The 15,034-nt window shown below is 33.6% G+C and overlaps 2 protein-coding genes across 2 annotated transcripts in view; one reads left to right on the top strand and one right to left on the bottom strand.

Moving 5' to 3' along the window:
- The window catches only part of LOC123656984 (dynein axonemal heavy chain 8), a 41,752-nt gene extending 39,350 nt beyond the window's left edge, over window positions 1–2,402 (top strand). Inside the window, exons 90-91 of the mRNA XM_045592594.1 lie at window positions 1,224–1,385; window positions 2,160–2,402. Of these exons, the coding sequence (XP_045448550.1) occupies window positions 1,224–1,385; window positions 2,160–2,285 (288 nt within the window). The 3' untranslated portion in view covers window positions 2,286–2,402. The remainder of the gene's footprint in view (window positions 1–1,223; window positions 1,386–2,159) is intronic.
- The window catches only part of LOC123656996, a 38,323-nt gene continuing 25,683 nt past the window's right edge, over window positions 2,395–15,034 (bottom strand). The window contains exons 4-7 of the mRNA XM_045592603.1: window positions 7,260–7,464; window positions 3,741–6,599; window positions 3,536–3,653; window positions 2,395–3,459 (exon numbers count right to left, since the gene is read on the bottom strand). Of these exons, the coding sequence (XP_045448559.1) occupies window positions 3,396–3,459; window positions 3,536–3,653; window positions 3,741–6,599; window positions 7,260–7,419 (3,201 nt within the window). The 5' untranslated portion in view covers window positions 7,420–7,464 and the 3' untranslated portion in view covers window positions 2,395–3,395. The remainder of the gene's footprint in view (window positions 3,460–3,535; window positions 3,654–3,740; window positions 6,600–7,259; window positions 7,465–15,034) is intronic.

The following is a 15,034-nucleotide window of genomic DNA, read 5'->3' as shown; positions in this document are numbered from 1 at the left end:
TGCGTTGGCAGTATCAATCAGATAACGTTAAAACATACAAAAGAAGACGTTAATAGGCATGCAAAAAGAAATAATAATAATTCATACCAAAATGTGAAAAAAGACGTTACTAATAAAATAAAATCGAAATAAATGTTATTCAAATAAGCTTTCGAAGTTAATCACGATTGGAAATGTTAGAAGCGTTTTTAATCGTGACTTTACAATAATTTTTAATTATTATTTAATGGAAAACTCCATCTGCTCGAAACTTGCTTATTATATTATGAATCGATAAGAAACTCGATTACAACGAATGCAAATATTTATTTTGTCGATGTGTAGTCGAAATCACAGCAGCTCAATGTTTTTTTTTTATTTAACAGGTTTACCTACAGTTATTTACATTAATATAACTTAAAAATAATTCATTACAAATATTACAAAATTAAATGTAATAACTACTTACAGGTAAACACCACATGTATAACAATAAAGACATTACACAAAAATTACACAATCAGCAAATTTAAATAACTAAAAATATTCAAAACTAGAAAAAGAAAAGTCGTCCGTTGATGGTACCAGACAATAATAAAATTACAAAAACGTTGTCAAATACTGTACATTATATTTTAACAGATTTTTACGATAGGAATAGATGAAATCAGCGTGAAGGTCAACCAAACCACTACAGCCGTTTATAAATTTTGAGATTCGTGACACAAGGGAACTAGAACCTAGAACACTTATTCTAAGAGGGGGGTATAGAGGGGTAATTGGTCTCCTAGGGGTACGTTTGGGAACACGGAGGTTAAAAGAGTGTAACAAATGTGGACAATCAACTTTGTTGTTAAAAATTTTGTGGACAAACATTGCGTCTAATAGTTCTCTAAGTTTTTCTAATGATAGTAGACCAAAATACTGAAGTCTATTACTGTAAGAAGTTACTTTATTCGTCTTTCCTTCGGAGAACGCAAAATGCCACACAAATCGTTTTTGTATTCGCTCTAAACGTAAAGAGTGACGAGAGATGATGCTACGGTTATGGGTTCGATTCCCGCACATGACAAATAATTGTATCTACCATACCGATATTTTTCGTTATCTAGGATTTTAAGTTGTATGTTGTGTAAGCTTAGTCGCGGTAGTGGGGAATAAAACATTTATAACATTTCTGAAGAAAAATAAATGACAGTAATCCATCCCATACTTAATTTGTATTTATTAATAATTTAATTTAGGAGGGAGTGTACGTTCATGGTTTGTTTTTGGACGGCGCGGGTTGGGACCGACGCAATCAGAGGCTAATGGAATCAACACTGAAAGTCTTGTATACTCAGTTGCCAGTTGTACACATCTACGCCATCAACTCCACAGCTCCCAAGGATCCCAAGCTATACCAGGTACCTTATACGTTAAACCTTCTTTCGGCATTTTCTCTTTACTCTGATTTTTATGTGATAAATATTCAAGCATATTATTACTAAATTCTATGCTTTAGTTTAATTTATATTTTTACCCTATGTTACTTTTGGATGGTGTAGCTTTGCATCTATACAAATAAATAAAATGGCAGTGCCTGTTTGTAATATTAAAATATCCACTTTTAACTATATGGATGTACGATGATACACGGTACATATACTAAAATAAGTGGACACTCCAGTCCACTTTCCTGCTAACCGTCAAAGAATACTTATAACAAATGGACACAACGATAAATAATGAAAATTTACCGAGGGGATTTTTTACAATTTTTGTCTGCCTGTCTGTTTGTTCCGGCTAATCTCTGCAATGGCTAGACCGATTTTGACGTGACTTTCACTGGCAGATAGCTGATGTAATAAGGAGTAACTTAGGCTACTTTTATTTTAGAAATTTATTTATTTTATAACTCGGTGGAATGAAGAATAACTTTTTTGTTAAATTTCACGCGGACGCAGTCGCGGGCACAGCTAGTGTTAAATAAATTACGATAGAATTGTATATATACGACATAGTTCTATTAAGAAATATGGCATGTCTTGTTTAGACTTTGAGTTTTCTACTATTACGAATAGCGCTTTTCTTTTTATAAATAAAAATTCTGGGATATGTATATGCCCTAATCTAGATTACTTTTTATGCTGTGTAATGAGTTAAAGATTTGTGTATAAAAATTAATTTGCGTTTTCTAGTGTCCAGTTTACAAGAAACCGCGTCGTACGGATCTCACTTTCATTACACCATTGTGGCTGCCAACTATCAAAAATCCCGATCACTGGATTCTCAGAGGGGTTGCCATTTTATGCGATATTAAGTAAATACATACAGTTACGAGCTTTCGAGCAGTGCAGTGTGCTTTTCTCGTCAGATACATTATTTTGTAATATTTTAATTTTTAGAATATTTAAAGTAAAATAAAAGTCTATATATATTTATAAATGTTTTATTTTCAACTTAAAACATGGAAGCATTGGGAGGTATCTTAATAAATTATTTACAAAGTATTATAAACTAAATTTTTAACAATACTGTTGTTGAATATTCTTAATATTTAATTTCGATCGTCTTGGATGGTATCGATTCATTTGTATCGTTTTAATTGTCGTTTTTACAATTTGTTTTATACGCCGGCTGCCAATCTGCCAATGAAATGACCGATGACCCTCTACGATTTCAATGGACGGAGCAAACTCGCTGACACATTTGAACAGAATTTTCTTGCACAGCAATAGAATGTGTAAATTTATTTAAATAAGATCCACATTATTACTAAACTTTGGTTGTGAATATAGGTACAAATTAATGTTTATAGAAAATCGAAATATCAGTCTATTTATTGTAATGATTAAAGTCAAGTTTTCTATAGTAATTAAAGTAGTATTGGAGATATAAGTTAATGTGTACGACTATTATTTAGCACCTAATGAAATATGTACGTACAATTATAGCAAGTAACGAGATCTAGCATTCCTAACGGGATTTTATAATATAATAACATATACTTAACGTAAGAGTTTAGAACTGAGTTGATGTTACATACAGTCTTATGATATTCACATTATAAACACTAACAACGTTTAACATTAGATATCGACACACTATATATAACGTTTAAGACGTTAGGAATATAGAATTGCGTGTTATATACATTATATTTTAATAAAGCTGACAAATAGATTTTTTAACTTACGTTCTATTCATTTAATTAATTAACATGAGTATGAACTTAGATTGTGGAAGCGACCACGTAACCTTATATACTACATATCATAGTATAGTACCACGTACACTTACACATCTAAAAATAGTTCTACGAGTAAATATTTATATAAATGTTGTTCGCCTTTGGCCTAAAATAAAGTAAAATATTAAATGTTATTGCACTCGATAAAACATATTTGTCTTTGGGGCTTTTGGCTCATCTAGCATTAATCTCTCTTGCCGTCACTGCGAAAATTTCCAAGAGGTTCTACAGATCTTGACCTAGGAGCTCTGGAATTAAAACATTTAAGCTTAGAAATATATTATAACATGTAATAAATATAGTTCACAGAAGATTCGATATTACCTTCTTCTTGAAAGCGTCAATTCTATTTTTCCTTCTTTTACTTGCTTAAACAACGAAATTGCACCAGCGTGGCTGAGTCCACGCGTTGGAACGTTGTTTACAGACAAGATCTCGTCACCTAAACAAAAGATAATATTGGTTAGTTTTGAGAAAGTTAACCTGTAATATTTAAAATAAATAAATAAATGATTAAGATATGTAGTACCTTCATAGATAGTTCCCTTATCGGATGCTTGACCGTTTGGAAAAACTGTTTTAACAAATATTCCCATTTGTCCTTTCGGAGAATCTGTTCCACCAACGATACTAAATCCGAGACTTTTGTGTCCAGGTCCCTTCCAAAATTCTGCCCTATGCAAAGTGTTATGAGAGGCATGTGTGTTCTCTTGTCTGGTATATTCTTGATGTCGGGATACATGTGTATTATAATTAGGCGAACATCTTTGCGAACCAACTCTGTTAAAGAATCTGCTTCTGCTATTACTTCGTAATTGCTCTGGTATACTCTCAAACGATCGATTTTGGTATAGCCGTTGCGCATTTTTAATATAATGGGATGAGTTTTCTTTAATTTCGTTTGATGCGTTGTCGCTACGTACAGATACGCCAAATAATGGTTGAGGCCGCGAACTATGAAGTGATATTGGCCTATAGTTATTGCTGTTTGAGTGTCTTGGTGTAGGGGATGACCTCATTGAAATTTCTATATTTGTGATATTTTGTAGAGACGGATGAGATTGCGTATAACCGTTCCGTTCTAATAACTTTTCGTCGTCACTTTTTTGATTTGATAACAATAGACTATTGTTCACTTGGACTCCGACTTCACATTTTTGATTTGAGTCTGATTTGTCATTGCAATGCTCATTGCCATTATTTGCGTTTTGTGTATAATGATCACCAGTAGGAAAGTGAGTCTCTATTACAATTTGGCTAGAAGGCGATGGTGTATGTACAGTTTGTGATATAATATCAGGCGGTACATTTGACATAGAGTGCATGGAATTAAGTTCACAAGGTTGACTGTTTATTATTCGGCTTAATGAAATAGGAGTAATTTCATCATGAGCCATAACAAGATCCACTTGATATCTTTGAAACAGTGCCCCATCCTCAATTGTTGCTTCTGTAGAACAGGAATTAACAATATGTTGTACATCTCGTAAAGAAGATAGTCCCCGCAAAACTTTTCCATTTACATTAACTATTTCATCACCTATCCGAAGTCTTCCATCTCTATGAGCTATGCCGTCAAAATCAAGTTTTACCACAATGTACCGAATTTCATAATTCGTACCAGCACTATCAAAATCAACTCTATGCTGTGCCAAATAGACTCCTAAACTTTCATCTAATCTTGATTTTAATAGTCTTATTTTTCTGAAACGTTTTGTACATGGACCTCGACCAAGAATATCGATTTCTTGAACTTGTTCATCAATTAAGTCGTCAGACATATTTTCGCTAAGATTCGGTGTTGAGGAATGATCGATAGATACCAATTGAGATTGCAATAATTTTATTTTTCTTGTTTGTACGCGTTCATCTAAAGTAATTGTTTTATAAATGTATGGAATCTTTTTGTTTATAGTTTTCTTTGGTAAAGGCGGTGGTTTGGCATCATTGTAATCGATCATAATATGATTATTAATATCGTTACTTTTGTATTTGTTGGCATCTCGGTTTTCATTTTCATATGATACGTTTTTCTCAACAGGGAATAGCGCACAAGGAGTAGAACTTCGTCTCGTTGGAACTTGGGCTCGGGTCATGTTTATTTTATGATTTAAACTTAACTGACGTGAAAAATTACTGTGATTTATTTCTCCGTTTATATTATTTGACGAATTCTTTTTATTGCGCGCATACCCAGGAGGGGAATGATTTAAGTGTTCATCTGTTGGTCTTCCATCACTATCGTATCCAGATTCATTTGAACTGACGTAATTGCTTAATCGATGAGTTTGAAGAATATCTTGATGGATGCTTTGATTAGAAGATGCTAAATCCGGTTTTATATCTTGTGAGGACCCTAATATCCCATTATATTCATATACTGGCAAACTGTTTCTGTTTCTTGGCATTAGCATTGGATCGTAATCAAGAGGTCCTTTTTGAGATATCATAGATGATCGTCGAAGTGCCTCGTCTGTACGTCGAATTTGATATGTGTTTACATCCGTGTCATTAATACTTCTCATCGAACTTCTGGCAAATTCACAATTACTTCGTAGTCCTGTATTCATAAGTATACTATCTCCATGGACGGATATGTTATCACTGCTTTGATATCGCTCTTCTGATCTGGAATTCGGTAAATATATTCTTTCGCGTCGAAATTTCGGAGATTTGCGATCAATTCTTTCCGAAAAACTTTGTCGTGCGGAGATAGATCTATGCTGTGCTGCCATACTGTTTTCTTCAGGTAAAACTGATAATTTAGACCTTAAAAAAGCATATGGGAAATTTGGTTTCTTACATGATCCTGTGTTTTGGGATCCGTCTAACTTATTTGGAATATTATCACAACTAGCGGCCTTTGACGACGACTTTACTAAGTTTTCTTCGGCCAGTGAATTTTGTTTTTGTTTGGAGGGTGAGATTTTATCAGGATTTGTATTTTGAAGGTCTATGTCATCAGAAGGATCATCGGCTTTAACGTAGGTTGATAAGTGTGATGTAGAACAACTTCGATACAGCGAAGGACCATTAGTAAGAGAGTAATTATCAGACGTTTTCGGTGTATTAAGAGATTGTGTTTTAGAACTATTTAACATTCCAGTTGAGCCCATTCGATGAAAAAAAGATTTGAAGGGACTTGGCGATCTATCTCTTGAACCACTTCTTATAGATTCAGTATCGCTATCCCTTTTTAATGACGCAGAATCAGAACTACTTCTTCCCATTTTCCAATTTCCTTTCTTTTTGTACTGCCCTGTGCTAATCGTCGAATTGTCGTCATTTACATTCACATTTTTCTCTGTTTCCTCAGATGGTTCTTTTATTTCAGCTTTTTTCAACATATCCAGTTTTTTTCCCATGCGGCGACCCCATGTTGTAAACACTGGAAATTAAATTAAATATATGCAATAACAACTAATCAAAGAACGTGTTAGTTTTTTTACACAACAAAAGTCAAGAAAAATAGTCGGTGGCTTTAAAATGACAATAGCCGCTCTGGTATAGTGGTGCAGTGTAAGCACCTAAAACCGGTGGTGGACTGGTTCAATTTCCGTTTGGGATGGATATTTGTATTTGTACAAATATTTTTTTCTGGTTTAAATGCTTGTTCTTGTAGGTCTCGTATCCGTGGCTCGGAGAGCACGTTAAGCTGTCGGTCAAGGTTGTTATCATACACCCTAGATAGCAATCGTTACTTCTAGTAAGGAATAATATACACCAACTCACAGTGAAGCAGCGTGGTCGAATAAGCTCTAATCCGTCTTCTACAGGGGGAAAGAGGACTATGCAGCAGTGGGATGATACTGGTTGAATTGTGATAGTGATCGTTAAAATGAGAAAGACATTCACTTAAGAATACAATTTATTTGTATTATTTATTCAATTTTAATTGAAAACCAATTCAGTTAAAGAAATAAGCTATTCCAACAAATTGTTTGCGATAGTTTTCAATTCAAGTTTAAAATCCAACAGTGATAGAGGGTGGCGTTGTTTTTCTTAAGTAAATATTAAGTCGCTCAGAATTACTGAAAAATGTCAATACCTTTCTTCATATCATTGGCATCGTCCTCCATGACCATGGCGGGGAGTGCGGTGACGAGCGTGTAGTTATGCGGGGTGTGCGCGGCGAGGTCTCCGCGCGGAGACGTCACGGCCTGAGGCCCGGTCACTTCCCTGCGCTTCGGCCCGCGGAAGAGGCGCATGATGACCGATCACGCAAGCATAGCGCGCGCACAACAGACGGTAATCTGCGAAAAGCCGCATCATGTTTATCATCATGATCTGTCGTAAGACTTACTTTAAAATAAGTCTATTTTGTTTTTTAAATATTTCGCTTACTGTATATGTGTTTAAACATTTATCTAATATCTATAACATACACAGATGGTAGTCTGTTCCTAAGGTAAGCAACTTAGTGCTCGTGTTATAGATAAGCAGACTGATATAGCTACATTTTGTTTTTCGATACACGTACATTTAAGTAATACATATATAAATGAATAAATGTATACATAAGGTGTTCGACTTCTAACTGTGTTCCTTCAGATTGAAATTTTTGTAGGTGTATTACGGTTAGATTACGTTCCACGTGAAAAAAATCCAAGTCTTTTTTTAAATTTGACTTTGTTTAAATAGATGAGCTACTTTGATAACTCGTTTCGCATGATACATTTCATGATGCGTAAGCACGGCTATAACTTACAATATAAACATTTTGCGAGATAATTTGATTGCAGGCAAACGAAAAAAAACTGACTTCAATTATATCGACAAGCAATACTGGCACATGGCAATGATTATTATTATTATTATTAATACAACGTAGGCAGGCGAAAAATTTGTCAAGTAAATAGGCATTATCAAAGATTACTCCAAAAGTTGTAATCAGATCTTGATGAAATTTAAATGTGACCACGTGATAAACATCGGCTTTCGATTAAATTACAAAATTATTAAAATCGGTATACCCAGTAAAAAGTTGTGCATATTTTCGAGTTTCCCTCGATTTCTCTGGGTTCCTATCATCAATCCTAGTTTCCTTATAATGGTACCATACCAGGGATATCTCCTTTCCAACAAAAAAAGAATTATCAAAATCGGTACATTGAGTAGAAAGTTATGCGGTATAATACAACGTAGACCGACGAAAAAAGCGTCAAGTAAAAATGCATTATTAGATATAACTCGAAAAGTTATTGTTAGATCTAAAATAAATTTAAATGGGACCATTTGACACACACTACCTTTCGATTAAAAGAAAATTTGTCGAAATTGCTTCACCCAGTCAAAAGTTCTGAAGTGACATATACAAAAATAAAATAAAAAATACAGTCGAATTGAGAACCTCCTCCTTTTTTGGAAGTCGGTTAGAAAAAAGAATTCGTTTCGGTATACGGTTCTTTAATTGTATGCGACAGTTAGAATTAATATTTGCCTTTTTAACGTTTTTGAGGGCTAAGGATAAATAGTATTGGACGGTTATGAATAAGTACGTTCCAGAGTAGCTCGTATATACATTGGCCAACTATTCTATCTAGTCTTAACATAACTTACATATATATTACGTAACGTAAATTCTAGGCATTTACAAAGTTTATAACTCTAAAAAGAGCATTCGTAAACATAAAAGTGATGGTGCCCTTTTATTTAATAAGTTTCAAAAGTTATTATGATTTGAATATCAGGAAATAAAAAAAGGTCTGGCTAGGCCTGGTCTGAAAAGGCTATCTGTCTATATTTTGGCAGCGCAACATGCCAAAACTACTGAAGGAAATTAGATAGAACTGAGTACAATTTGAACTCATACACCAAGAGCACCAAAATGCTTCGAAGATCTGAATGTAGAGATCTTTGCTAGAAATTTTATATCTTAGCTAGAGTAATTTGTAAAACGACTATAAAGATCACTAATTATGATATACTGATACCTCCCTTCCTGATTGTATACTTATCGTAATAGAAAATTATTATTTATTATAGATGTACAATATCAATGTATCTAAAAACTAGTGATGAAACGGATAGCAGTTTGGCCGGATACCGGATACCGGATATTCGGCCAACCATGTGGGCGAATAGCCGAATATCCGGCCGCAGAACTTAGATGTTTGGTGTATCGCACACACACTTGCCTTTCTTCCCGTGGGGGTCGTAAAAGGCGACCGAGGGATAGACCTGGCTCAAAATCATCAGGGTCCTGGGGAAGGAAACCTTCATTTGAAACCCGGAATGGGGTCTCCGTCAAGCATTCGTGGCATAGCTGTAAAATGCGAAAGACCCCTGCAGCCGAACTGGCTCCACACGTATCGACTCGTCGTTCCTGTGGGCCTAGTTAGTGAGGTCGAGAAGGTAGCGCAGAGCTTAGGCAACTCTGTGTTTTTCTGAAGAGTGTCCTAGGCGACACAGTGTCTATTTGACACTATCTAAATCGTCTGCAATAGAAGGCTAATGATGATGATACTGAATTACTATCCGGTATCCGGCCGGATATTGAATTACTATCCGGTATCCGGCCGGATAGTGAAAACAAGGCCGGATAGGCCGGATACCGGATAGTTACCGGATATCCGTTTCATCTCTACTAAAAACTAAATACAAACACTACTCATACGGAACTGATCCTATGTTTACGTTTCTAAAGATTTCTTCATCATAATGGAATGGAGAAAGCGATTATTTGCTTGCAGTTTAATTTTAGCAAAGTCATTCTGTTAAAAGACTATTTGTCCATTTGTTACTACTAAGGCTATAAACTATACTATAAGTACTATACAATAAGGCTATAACTATCCAATCGGATCAAATCGGAAAATATTATTCATATTTTGTCAATATGTAATTCGTATTTAAATATGATTTCCAAAAAACACGATTTACTAAAAATACCGAGCTAAGGTCGGTCATCCAGGTACTGATTTAGAAAAAAAAGTTATGACTATAAAATGTTTTTGCTAAGCATGCAGCTGTAGCATTAATATATAATTTACTTGAATAATACAGTTAGGTAAGGTTAGGAATATTTACCAATATATTTTTTTTTATTACGAAATTTTTCGTATACTGAAGATGTTTCTTTAGAAAATATACTTAAAATCATAGAACCAATAGTTTTTAGGGCCAGTCGTTTTCACACTAGTGTAAGAAATAACATGTTTTCTTAAACTGAAATATCAAATCAAATAGTAAGAACCTTATACTAGTATTTCTCTTGTACATTTATTAATATTTAATAAAGCAATAATTCTACGGTGATCGGCGTGGACCGTACTAGAAAAGAGAAGAAAAATATAGTTAAGCATGCACTGTTCAATGTGATAATGGGAAAAGACACTGATAATCCTTAGTTGGATAGGCTGCAAATGTAAAAAAAGAAGAATTAACTTGGTAAATTTAAACGTTATGCTACCAAAGGGAATACGGTAGGATTACGTTCGCAGACAATTACATCAACCGATTATAACTTTATGCTGAATAGTATAGAGTATTCTATAACTTGAGTAATATTGAGTAGACTCACTAGATTATGCAATGATAAGCACGCAGAAAGCGGTGCAGTATATATGCGTAAATATATTGTTTACACGCGATGTTTTCATATGCAAATATGTGATTCTCATACAAATATTACTACCCGATATGGTTTGCTGTACATTTTATGCGTTCGTTCTCAATACAACTATGCAACTATGTAATTATGTAACATTGTCCTATATAGAAACTTTTGCTGATACGAAAATTGCCTTAATTGTCATTTTGAAACATAAGATATTTCAGCGACGTTGCTGACGTCATGGTCAGGGCGATACACTCCCCGTGGCCATTGTCCCATGACCATTGGTATATTCGAAAAGTCGTAAGTTTCAAAATTATTATCTTGGTAAGTCCCGTATAATTAAAGGTTTAATTTTTTCATTTCGTTTTCATTATTAAATTATCAATGTAACTACAAAACCCTGTTTATTTTTTTAAACATAATTATAATGAAATTATGCCAACCTTCGCATAAAAATTACTTAAATTTATACACTCGACCTTGAAAAACACTTGCTTCAAAAGTGATTTGTTAACATAAACTATAGGTAATTGAAAACAGTGAGTAAGGTTAGTTGAATGTGTTTAGGGTTTTTAACGAGCAGTAAGTAGTTTTTATTTTAGAACGTTTTCATCTTTTAATTCCGGTTAACTTTATTTATTTTGATTCAGTAAAAAAACAAACGGTTTGATTGCTATGCTATGCCTTAGTTACGATTTTTTAATGTATGATATAACGCTTTGGTAATAAGAAAATAAGATAGCAATACTAGTAGGCTACGGGAATCTACTACAGTTATTTACGGGTAAGTAAATGGAAAGAAATGCCTGCTAAGGACAAACAACGGTATTACCGCAGATGCGACTCATCTGAATATATCATTACGTCCTACTGTTTGACGGACACGCGTAACAGCTGTAATTAAACCATACGAGATACTCTATTAGAGTATTAGTTGCAGAATAAGTGTACGTTTGAAATTGTTCTTCATACTTGTGTGATTCACCGTATAGTAGTTAGACGAGTTGGCCGGAAATCCGTGCGGCTTCTAAGCGCCAGTATATTTAATTACCTTTTATTATTATATATACGAGCTGGCTATATTTTAAATTTAACGCACGTAGAAATATATGTAATGTATCGTCAAGTACTAATTTATATAATAATATTATTTTAAACAAAAATAGTTATAGAAAGCATAAAATAGTATATTTCTATGAACGTATAAACAGTATCTGCTTTTTACGATCAAAAAAAAATTCAATCTTTCAATCGTTCATTATATTATCTAAAAAGTAATTAACTAGAGAAAAAATATTAATTACGAACATAACATCAAGCGTCATACGAGATGTTGTTTCATTACGAGACATTATAAAGGAAAAATTAATTGGTTCGAAGCAATTATTATTCTTAAAAAATGTTTAATTTAATTATATAGCGAATCATTGCCGGTAGTATCACAGAAGTGATAGATTGTTTAGCACCTTAAGAACATTACCAGTAAATGCGAAATATTACAGAGATGTTCGTGTTTTTTGATTTTTTCTATGGAGATGAAAACTTATTACCCGCCCAGACCGGCATAATTGCCGGATACGTTAAGTGTTGTCTCGAGTTTTTTTTTAACAATGAATCTACTTCTAAATTCAATCGTAATAAAATGGAAATCATCAAATTTTAGTATTACAAAATTTACTTATCTATAATTCATGTTTATCTATACATATCAATGATATAATATTTACTTATATCTATCAAATTGATCTATCAAAATGTTGTGTTAGTTTATATCCTCAATATAATGGTATAAATAATGCTTATATGTATCTGTATTAGAGCTTCCTGATATTTGTATTTGTAACTGTCAGTTATTACTTACGCTACGCTTCAGCCACGTAATATCCCACTGCTATGCAAAGGCCTCTTTCCCCGTGTAGGAGAAGGATCATAGCTTAATCCACCACACTGTTTCAATGCGGTTTGGCGGATATATTCCCTACTATGAGTAACGATCGCTATCAGGTGTACATGATAACAACAGGGACCGACAGCTTAATGTGATCTCCGAGGTTATAGTGGGGAGACCCACAAGGACTAACAACCAGACTGGAAATAAATATTTGTATAAATAAAAATATTCACTCCAAGCGGGGATCGAACCCGCGACTGTCGGTGTTTAGGCTCCACGGATACACGTACCATTACACCAGAGCGGTCGTTATTTTTACTTACGTGACAGTAATAAAAAGCGAAACTAATTTGCGAGGTACTCCAGCGACACTACTAGTATGTATTCTATATATGTATATACGGTATAGGTATACCCGTACACACCAACCCACCAGTGGACTAGCGTGTTGAGTTAAGCTTAAACCCTTTTCTTGCATACAAAAACGCTTCGTTGATATATGAGTTATTTGTAAAACAAAAAATTAAAGCAATATGACTTTTAAATGAAATATAACAAACGTGAAAATAAGGTAATGAACTTAATTCTAAATGCGTCAACGACGACAGGCGGTTCCGTGGTAATTGCATAATTCGAGGCATTCGCTACAAACACGCAAGTCTCTGACGGACCCAACGAATCCTCCGGCTTAGGATTCCTAGATTACTGTACACTTAAGATTCCTTTGTGCGAATGGAAATACCGTGCACGCCATCATTCCTAGAGTTGATTTGTTTACGTACTCAGTAATTACGTTCTTCTTAATGGAGCCAGTGCAACGTGTATTAAGAACATATAAGTGGGCAATGGGCACCTACTTACATAGTATTTCGCGTCTAGGATTTATAGTGAATTAAATCCTGTGCTAAATGAAAAAGTAGAAGAGTAAAATTATAAATGACAGTAAAAGTAAGAAAAGGATTCATGCATCGTTATACAAGGCAGACAGACTATTTATACTCTCTACAAAAAGTATTTTCTAAAAGAACATCTGATTTATTTTTAATTGAAAAAATACAACAAAAACTCTTGAAAAACATTATAAATAATATACATATTTACAACAGTTATAGACACGAAATGACAAACTAACACGTTTTACAAATATGATATGTTTATAATATATCTAATAGTAAGCATACGAATATTTTTAAAACAAAAAATCTATTAAATTAGATCTGTTTTAAGAGACCGATCTCGTTTGAAGTACTGGTTTTTACTTCTAAGCTAATTTTAAGCGGTTGCCCATGTTTTAAGTAAATTATTTTTTAGTTTTCTTTTTAGATTCGATAAATGATCGCTTCACATGCGTGGCAATTGCGGCTATTCCGTTTTTTCTCGTTAAAATAAAGCGGTAACGTAGCCATTCTACTTGAAAGAATTTTCAAAATCGCTTAAGTTTTTGATTTTAACCATTACAAAGAAAAAAATAATTTAATGTTTCCTCATCATAATATTGCGAATTAAGCATATACCTATATGGATGAAATTGAAAATCAAATCCGTTCATGTGGTGACCAACATCAAATTTTTTTTTCGAAAATGCTTTTTAATAAAAAAAAAGTGTGAACAAAAAAGGTGGATGTGACGCAAGAATATTGTATAATTATGTATCAGTCAACTTTTAAATATGAGCGATAGAATGCTTATAGGATGTAAATGAAAACAATATTATAATTATTAATATTATAAAAGCATTTTGTTGGTAGAGCTTTTTAAATTCCCTTTATGGGAGTGAAATGGGGCACAATTTTTTTTTATAGAATATTAATTGAAGGAAAATATGAATTCGTATAGTCTTTGGGTTTTGTAAAGAATTCTTTTTTTTTTAAATAAAATATATAATATGACATGATGCAACATGATATAATGTAACAATATGAAGTCAAAAAATATTACGAAACTATTATTTGTTTGGTAATTTTTGAAATCCAAATTCTGTTTGTCATTTTTTGTTTGTATTTGACTACGATAGAATTTTTTATATAGTTGTTATATTGCACATTTTTTTTTTTGTATACAAGGCATTTCCAGTTGAAAAATAGGTATATCTGGAATTAACTTTGTACCAACGGGGTTGATTATACAATTAGGTAGTGTTTGCATACACAGCTTTTGTTTGTAATATGTAAGTGGCAATGTATAAGTAGTTAGTGCCACGTTTGACGGACATTGACATCAGTTGCGAGGCAGGTGTACGCGCCATACTCCGGCAACGTATCGACTCGGTTATTCTCTACTAATACTTAGCTCACGCACAAGTAGACTAATCTTACGGAAACTGTTTCTTAATCCAACGATTCGTTACTTGACTATTAAACTTTTAACTGGTAAC

Source organism: Melitaea cinxia, chromosome 1 (assembly GCF_905220565.1).
Source record: "Melitaea cinxia chromosome 1, ilMelCinx1.1, whole genome shotgun sequence".
NCBI classification, from domain to species: Eukaryota; Metazoa; Arthropoda; class Insecta; order Lepidoptera; family Nymphalidae; genus Melitaea; species Melitaea cinxia.
The sequence above is the reverse complement of the archived record's forward strand: the minus strand, read 5'-3'. Positions and strand labels throughout refer to the sequence as shown.